At 45.8% G+C, this 9,073-nt stretch overlaps 1 protein-coding gene across 1 annotated transcript; it reads right to left on the bottom strand.

The window, feature by feature from the left end:
- LOC115399594 (neuroblast differentiation-associated protein AHNAK) lies at positions 1–8,137 on the bottom strand. The gene is made up of 5 exons (XM_030107079.1): positions 8,079–8,137; positions 6,155–6,223; positions 5,876–5,996; positions 5,283–5,443; positions 1–4,088 (listed from the first exon to the last, which is right to left on the bottom strand). Exons 2-5 carry the CDS (start codon positions 6,155–6,157, stop codon positions 147–149), a joined length of 4,227 nt encoding a protein of 1,408 aa, XP_029962939.1. The 5' UTR covers positions 6,158–6,223; positions 8,079–8,137; the 3' UTR covers positions 1–146.
- Positions 8,138–9,073: the final 936 nt, after the last annotated feature.

The raw sequence follows: 9,073 nt of genomic DNA, 5'->3' as shown, positions 1-9,073 counted from the left end.
GGCAGGAACCAGCAGCAGCTCTTTGTTGGGGTGGAGTAGGGTTTAGTTACATATATTTACATGTTGTGGGGTTTTGGTTTTTTTTTTTTTGGACAGAAGATTAATTTCTTGGGCTAACTCAGCTACAGTTAGTCAGCATGATATCCCTAGTTGTTAAGCACGAGCATGTTTGAAAGGCCCAGGGAGAATTTGTCATTTTCATTGGTTGTGGAGATTTCAGGAGCCTCCAAGTTCAGCGCTCCCTCCGGCTTGTCTACTTTGAACGTGCCTCCTCTTACTAGAGAGGAATCAAGGCCAGAGGGGGAGAGTTTCAAATCAATGGCGCTTTTGGCTTCAGTTGGTGTGACATTAGCTGAGGGAGTTTTTTCTTTCGCCATTCTCAACCTTTCCAAGATGTCAACCTTTTCTCCGTCCCTGTGTGTTGCATTCAGAACTGGCAAGCGGACCCCTTTGCTCACGACGTAGTCCTTCTCTTCTGAGTTTTGTCTGGACATGCCAAAAGCATCGGCCAGTCCTCCAAACACATCAATGCTGTTTCTTGGCAGAGTGTGGAACTTGAATGCAGGAACCTCCAAGTCACTATATAACACATCAGCGTCACCGTTCACATCTTCAAGATTAGCATCGATGTCAGCGTCCAAAGATTTTGATTTGGATCCTCCACCCCAACCAAACTTTGGAAGCTTGAAATGAGATTTTTTGGACTTTTCGAGACTTATGTCAGCATCTGGCACCTTCACACCAACAGAGGGCCCTTTAAAATCTGCATCTGGAAGCTTCACATCCACATTAGGAGCAGAAATATTGGCATTTGCTGAGTGAGTGCCGATGTCGACCTTGGGTGCGTCTATTCCAGCGTCAACATCAAGACCCGACATAGCATTTGGGATCTTGAAATGAGGCAATTTGGAGTCGCCGATGTCAATATCAGGCCCTTTGGGCAGGCTCATATCCAGTTTTGGGGATTTCACTGTGGCATTAGGTGCTTCTAGATTTGCCTTTGGTAAACTGACATCTACATTTGGTGCTTTTGGCAGATCAAAGCTGGGTGCCTCTACACTAGGCCCTGCCAGGTTCAAGCCTGGTAAGTCGATACCTGCATCCAGATTTGGAGTGCTGGTATTCAATCCAGGAGTGTTCAGACGTAGCCCATCTGCTGTTAGGTCTGCATTGGGCATCTCTGTGTCTATGGAGAGATCTGGACTCTTTAGGTTAGCATCAACCTCAAAATTAGGTTCTTTCACTTTTAGTCCAGAGGAACCAAACTTTGGCATTTTCATCTTGGGAAACTTTAACTTCCCACCTTGGACCTCTGGAGTTTGAAGATCAACCCCAGCTTCTGGTAAATTAACATCGAGATCTGGTGTATCGAGACTGCCTCCAGGCAAAGAGAGACCGGGTGTCTTCAGGTCAACGTCAGGGGTGTCCAAGTCCACCTTGGGTACATCAAGACCGACATCAATGTCGGGTCCTTTAAAATCAGCATCCAGTTCAGGACCCTTGACTTTTGGCCCTTTAAACTTTGGAAATTTTAATTTTCCTAGCTTCCAGTCAGGTGCATCAGCATTAATATCTGCACCATCAAGATCCACAGATGTTCCTTTGAGATCGGCATTCGGAAAGTCGATATCGATGCCTGGAGTGTCAATCCCACCATCGATTTTTGGGGCAGACAAATCAGCATCAATGTCACCTTTTGGTGCTTTCAGTGTGCCAAATTTAGGTTTCTTTATGTTGAACCATTTAAGCTTTCCTGAAGGAGCATCTACATCAATGTCTGGAGCATTTACATCTAAATCTGGGCCATTCAGTTCAGCACTTGGCAACTTTACATCAGCATCTGGCAAATCAATGTTTGGGCCAGACAAATCAGCATCAATGTCAGCCTTTGGTACTTTCAATGTGCCAAATTTAGGTTTCTTCACGTTGAACCATTTAAGCTTTCCTGAAGGAGCATCTACATCAATGTCTGGAGCATTTACATCTAAATCTGGGCCATTCAGTTCAGCACTTGGCAACTTTACATCAGCATCTGGCAAATCAATGTTTGGGCCAGACAAATCAGCATCAATGTCAGCCTTTGGTGCTTTCAATGTGCCAAATTTAGGTTTCTTCACGTTGAACCATTTAAGCTTTCCAGAAGGAGCGTCTACATCAATGTCTGGAGCATTTACATCTAAACCTGGGCCATTCAGTTCAGCACTTGGCAACTTCACATCAGCATCTGGAAAATCAATATTAGGGCCAGACAAATCAGCATCAATGTCAGCTTTTGGTGCTTTCAGTGTGCCAAATTTAGGTTTCTTGATATTGAACCATTTCAGTTTTCCTGTTGGAGCATCTACATCAATGTCTGGAGCATTAACATCTAATTTAGGGCCATTCAGTTCAGCATCTGGCAAGTTTAGATTAGCATCTGGCAAATCAACATTTGGGGCAGACAAATCAGCATTCATATCTGGACCATTAACCTTGGGGCCTGATAGTGGCCAGTTTGGCTTTTTTAAACTAGGCCATTTGGCATTTGGGCCCTTGATGTCTGCGCTTGGAGCTTTCACATCAATGTCACCATCAGGCAAATTTAAATCAACATCAGGTTTGTCAAGGGAAGCACTGAGATCAGGGGCTTTTCCACTAACATCAAGGTCAACATCTGGGCTTGTCACCTTTGGCCCAAACAAGTTGAATTTTGGCTTTTTCAGAGTTGGGAACTTGATTTTACCAGAAGGGACTTCAGGACCATCTATGTCAAGATCTCCTTTGGGTAACGTTAAGTCAACATCTGGTGCATTAATGTCGGCATCAACATTTGGAATTGAAACATCGACATCGGGAGCACTCAAATCTGCATTCAGGTCAGCTTTTGGACCACGTATTTTGGGTTTTTTCCACTTCTGGTGAGGCCATTGGATTTTTCCAGATGGAGGCTCTATGTTGATATCTGTGGTGTTGAGGTCAGCATCTGGTAGATTCAACTCAGCACTGGGCCCATTGATGTCACCCTCAATCTTTGGAGCTGACAGATACATATTTGGTGTGTTGACGTCAGCATTGATGTCTAAGTCTGCTTTTGGCCGGTGTATCTTTGGCTTCTTCCATTTGTGATGAGGCCAGTTGATTTTGTGTGAAGCATCAATATCTGGGGCATGAATGTCACCCTCCACTTTTGGAAGTGAGACGTCAACATCAGGGGTGTTTACCTTTGCGTCAACGTCAAGATCAGTTTTTGGTCGATGAAGTTTGAATTTCCCCCACTTCTCATGAGGCCAGTGAATCTTACCAGATGGTTTATCAATGTCAATGTCAGGGGTTTTAATGTCAACATCAGGGGCTTTAATGTCAGCTTTGGGCAAGTTAATGTCAACATCTGGTGCATTAATATCCCCATCAATCTTTGGTGTGGAGAAGCTGGCATCAGGAGCTGTCAGATCGGCCTTTAAGTTGGTGTCTGGTCCTTTTACTTTTGGAAGTTTCCAGTTACCAGGCCACTTGACATTGCCAGATGGTGCCTTGATGTCAGCTTGTGGACTGTCTAAACTGATATCAGGAGAATTCAGATCCACTGTTGGACCATTTAAGTCCAGACCAGTGCCTTTAATTCCTCCCTGGGGGCCTGACAGGTCGAAGTCTGGCATGTCCATATTTCCTCTCACAGAAGGAAGATCTACATCTCCAGAAGTATCCAAGTCCACCGTTGGAACTGTGACTTGAGGTAGACTGAAGTGTGGCATTTCAAATTTAGGGGCCTTGTAGTTTCCTTTGTTGACATTTGGTTTATCAACGTTGAGAGAGGCACTAGGTGTGTTAAGGCGCGAAGTTGAGAGGGAAACATCTGGTGATGTGAGCCTGCCACCTAGATCTGCATCTAAATCTGCTCCTGTCAGTGTTGCCGAAGGCACAGTGATTGCACCACCAACATCTGCAGAGGGCTTATTTAAACTCAGACTGGGAATATCTCCATTGACAATGGGAGCGCCTATTCTCCCACCTAACCCCTGTGTGGCATCTATCGTTCCACCCAAACCATCAAGAGACAACCGTGGCGCTTTAGCTAATGCATCCAGTGACAAATCCGTCTCCGGGAGTATCTGTTGGTAAGAAAAGGAAGAAATAGGTTAGTCAACGTTTTGACACAAGTCTCCAACAGAAATACCACTGAAGGACTCGATACAGTTCCATTCAATTCAATTCATTTCAATTACATGTGCATAGCACCTAAAACAACAGTTATTTGTGGGCGCGTTTACAGAGCAAAACCCAACAATTCCACCTGAGCAAGCAGAGGAGATAGTGGTAAGGAAGCACCCTGGAGAACCAGACTCAGAGGAGGAAACTGTCTTCAGGAACAGACTCAGAAGAAGAGATTTCTGGTGTTCCAGTTGGGGTTAAGGGAAGGGAGGACAGACAGTTTGAGTGAGGGGAGAGATTCAAACCCTGGTTCCTATAGGAGAATAATTTTTCAAAAACCTGGTTCAGACAGGGCGTAGGGAGTGAAGCTCTTTTTCAGGTAGGGTGATAATGATTCAAACCCTTGTTTGAATAGCTGGTAGGATTCAAACCCCAGCTTGGGGAGGGGGCAGGGATTCAGACCCTGATTTTGGTAGGGATTCAGGCCCTGGTTCAGGTAGGGGGTAGGGATTCAGACCGTGGTTCTGGTTTTTTTTAATTCAAGAAACCAATCATCGAAATCCACTCACGCAGATGAAGATAGACACGATGCCAGGATATGTGACTTTCTGCTGATAGCAACCCCCAATTTTATTTTAAATGTAAAGTCTGGGGAATATTTCCATGAATGATTTTAGAACTTCATTTATTTGAAGTCACTGACACAAGCAAACATAGCTTTGAAGCGGCTAATACTAGAGTAAAGCAGCACTCTGTGAACCGAGGAGGATAACGTGGCTGAAACATCTTTATGCCAATTACAGGATCATGGGTTCACTACTTTTTTTAAGTAGAAAATACTAAACCGCTAGTAATTTGAAGATTTTGATAAACTAGAGTAAGTGTTATGGACTGAAGGCTGTTTTCACGGAGTTTACCTATAACTAGTCCATTTGTGTTCCTGCAGATCCTTCTGATGGGTTTACATGTTAACGTTAGATTTAACTGACATTCTTCGGTTTGGTTGAAAAATAAAATATGCTTAATATTTGAAGAGTTTAATGCTGTTAGCTAAAGTTGTTTTGGTGATCGCTTCCCGTCTGCCTCATGTACAGTGAGTGAAGTCAGAGCTCATGAAGTCTCGGTTTAGGAGTCTCAGTGATTCGAATGTTTACCTCCACATTAGCGGATCCCAAAGAGCCGTCCAGGGAGACCCGGTCCTTCTTGGTCAAGACCTCCATGCTGTCCTCATACGGCTCCAGGACCTTCAGGACTTCCAGCACCTCGTGTTTGTTCAGCTTGTCCAGGTGGATGGTGGCCGCAACCAGCTCGTCTCCTGAGACGAACAGAGCAGCTGTTTACCGGAGAGGCCACGTTCACACACTTCACACACACTTCATACACACTTCACACACACTTCACACACACTTCCCAGAGCTGCTCTGAGCAGCTGGACCTGCAGGGGGCAGTGTAACCAGAAGCATGGAGTCATGCTTGACAAAGTCCTCAAAAAACAACAACAAAGAATGGCAGGAATGACTTCCTGCCACTGTGGCGATGACGGCTGCAGGGTCGTCTGTTCAGGCTGATAGATAAAAGGTTTTTTTGTTTTTGTTTTTCTAACAGAAGCCAGCAGAGACAGTGAACACAGGTTGGAGCTTCTGTCTCATTCTGTGGTGTTGAACTCCATGCAGACAGATAGACTGAGTTCCTGCAGACCTCCACCTGTTTTCACATCTGATGAAACTCCCGTGAGACGCTCTCTCACCCGTCTGCAGGCCGCTCTTGGCGGTGACGGAGTCGTCCGTGATTCCTGTGATGACGACTCCCTCCTCCGAGTCGCTGAGGACCAGACTGTCTGAGATACTGCCCCTCTTCCTGTCAGCGCTCTGTTTGACACCAGACAAGGTTCTGTCGATCACTGTGATCAACACTGAGGATTTTCTTCTTATTGTTGCTTTTGATGATGCAGTTAAACAAGTACACGGAATCCACAACAGTTCTCCAGTCCAAATCAAAGGTTGCCCCCTCAGATTATAAAACTCACCATGGTTCATCAGGTGTATTTACATCCACAGTCACAGACTTCATACCAAAGAAGAAGAAACCATGGAAACTGCAAAACACCAAACACACAAAATGCTTCTCAGTACTGTTTAAAGCTATAAATGTGAATTTTGTATTGAGCAGCTTGTTGTCTGTCATGGTGTATAGTTGTTGTAATCATGAAAAAAATATCTGTACTGTCAGCTGAGGATGAGGAGGAGGGAGAGGAAGAGGGGAAGGGGAGGATGGAGGATGAGGAGCATTTCACTGAGACTGAGCAGCATGGACAGGATGGAGAGGAGGACATGAGCTGGTGTGAGAGAGCAGGTGGAGATGAAGGAGGGATGAAGAGGAGAAGATGAAGGTCGGTGATGGAGGACAGGAAAAGGCAGAAGTCTGAAGAACCTTCCTCCTTTCTTCTGAAATCCCAAACCTCTGCTCAGCCGGTTTCAATATCTGCTGTTTCTGTTTCTTATCGATCCAAAAATGCAACATTTGTGTTTTTAGACTAAAGCTGATGGTTTTTTATGAAAAGTGGAATCAGGTTTAAGATCTGAGTTGTTATAAAGCCTCCTCCAGGTGAGGAACAAACACTGAGAGTCGGGTTTGGCATTTCAGAGAAGTAGAAACCAACAAAAATGTAAACTGATCACAGCTGAGGTGTGTGTGTGTGTGTGTGTGTGTGTGTGTGTGTGTGTGTGTGTGTGTGTGTGTGTGTGTGTGTGTGTGTGTGTGGGACGAGGACATCTCGGACCCTGACTGACAGAGGAAGGCCTCCGCCCACATCGCTGCCTCGGCCGGGTTCCTTCACAGGAATGTGCTCATCCAAACCAGTCGGTTTGCATGCATTCTGAATGACACACACACACACACACACACACACACACACACACACACACAAACACACACACACACACACACACACAAACACACACACACACACACACACAAACACACACACACACACACACACACAAACATACACACACTGCCTTGGACCACACCCCAGCATGCTGATGTGAGCAGCTGCCTTGCCGCTGTGTTAACGCAGCTGTGTTCTTCCAGAGTGAAGCTCAGCAGCTGAGCAACTCAGCGTGGAGTCAGTCAGTCCGTCTCAACAGGCCCACATCCAGCATCCAGCATCCAGCATCCAGCATCCAGCATCCAGCATCCAGCCTCCAGCATCCAGCCTCCACCTGCCAGCTGCCAGCCTCCACCTGCCAGCTGCTCCGCCCTCTTTCTGAGCTCCGTCAGGCTGCAGCGAGGCCAGAGGAGCTTTACCAGCCAGCAGCAGCTGTCAGCAGGTTAGCAGGGTGTCAGCAGGTGGTTACTGTATGGTTAGTAGGTGTTTCCTCTGGAACAGGGTATCAGCTGGTGAGCAGGGTATCAGCGGGTTAGCAGGGTGTTAGCAGGGTATCAGCGGGTTAGCAGGGTGTTAGCAGGGTATCAGCGGGTTAGCAGGGTGTTAGCAGGGTATCAGCGGGTTAGCAGGGTGTTAGCAGGGTATCAGCGGGTTAGCAGGTGATTACCACATGGTTAGTAGGTGTTTCCTCTGGAACAGGGTGGCAACGCGGATTAAAAACAGGAGAGTGCCAAAGCGTTGGGTGTGAGCCGATGACTGCAGGGTTTGGTATGTCCAGAGCTGGAACAGCAGATCCGCCTCACACTTCACCCAAAACCTCTGCTGCATTTCTTCACCTGCCGCCTGAGCTCCACTCAATTCAGAGCATCGTTTCAATCAAGAAAGTCTCAGCAAACATGAAGCACGAGACGCAGGCATCCAAACTCTAAACACTCTGCAGTTATGAGCCTCATCAGTCAGTCAATCAAACACACCTTGTCCTGCAGCACAGCGGCTGCTCTCCATTCACACACCTTCACCTGGTCGTCTGGTCACAAACATGAGGCAAAGCAGGGCAACTGACCGTGAGTGTGTGTGTCCTCCTCTGGGATCTCCGCTCTGTCAGCCAGAGTGTGTGTGTGTCCGTCCTCCTCTGGGATCTCCGCTCTGTCAGCCAGACGATGGAGCAGCCGGTTAAGACTGAGGAACCCGGGAGAACAGGTCGGACCGCATCAGGACCGCCTCTGAGACAGTCTGCTCTGAGCCCATACACTCTGGAAGACGCACTCTGTAACACACACTCTGAAACACGCAACACGCACTGGTCACCTCATGAGAACATAAAATGATGCCGTATGCAGATGACAGTTTGTTATACTTCACCAATCCAGGTAAATCCATATTAACACTCCCAGATCTTCTAAAAGCAATTGTTGCCTATTCAGGAAATAAATCCAATATTGGCAAAACACAAATGATGTCCTTCAGTTACAGCCCTTCAACAGAGATCAGAGAGAAACTGTCCTCTGATTGGTCTATGAAAGCTGTGGAGTACTTGGGGGTTGTTCTGACAGATTCTCCTGACAATTTGTACAAGAAAAATTTTGAGAGTATTGATAAAAAGATTAAAGAGGATCTTACAAAATGGACAAATAATTTATTTAAATTTTATTCAAAACTTGAAGTAATACAGATATCCATTCTCCCAAGGTTGCTATGCCTGTTTATGTTGATTCCTGTCAAAATTCCAATTTCTCAGTTCCATGACTGGGAAAAACTAATCTCCTGATTCATTTGGAGAGGACAAAAACCTCAAATTAAGTATTCAACACTAACAACCTGTGAAGAAAAAGGGGGCCTGTTGTTGCCTAATCTCCAAAATTACTATTTTGCAGCACAACTTAAGGCATGAGTACAGTGGTGGGATCACTGTTGTGTGGTGAGGTGGAAGGAAATGGAGCAAGCTTTGATTGAGAACCAAAAATTAATGCTCTCCGGTCATAGAGAACTTACCCCCATTGCATTTTTTTTTTTTTATCAATATGGTCAATACGGTTAAAGAAGCTAAAGTTTATAAAA

Source organism: Salarias fasciatus, chromosome 13 (assembly GCF_902148845.1).
Source record: "Salarias fasciatus chromosome 13, fSalaFa1.1, whole genome shotgun sequence".
NCBI lineage: Eukaryota > Metazoa > Chordata > Actinopteri > Blenniiformes > Blenniidae > Salarias > Salarias fasciatus.
The sequence above is the reverse complement of the archived record's forward strand: the minus strand, read 5'-3'. Positions and strand labels throughout refer to the sequence as shown.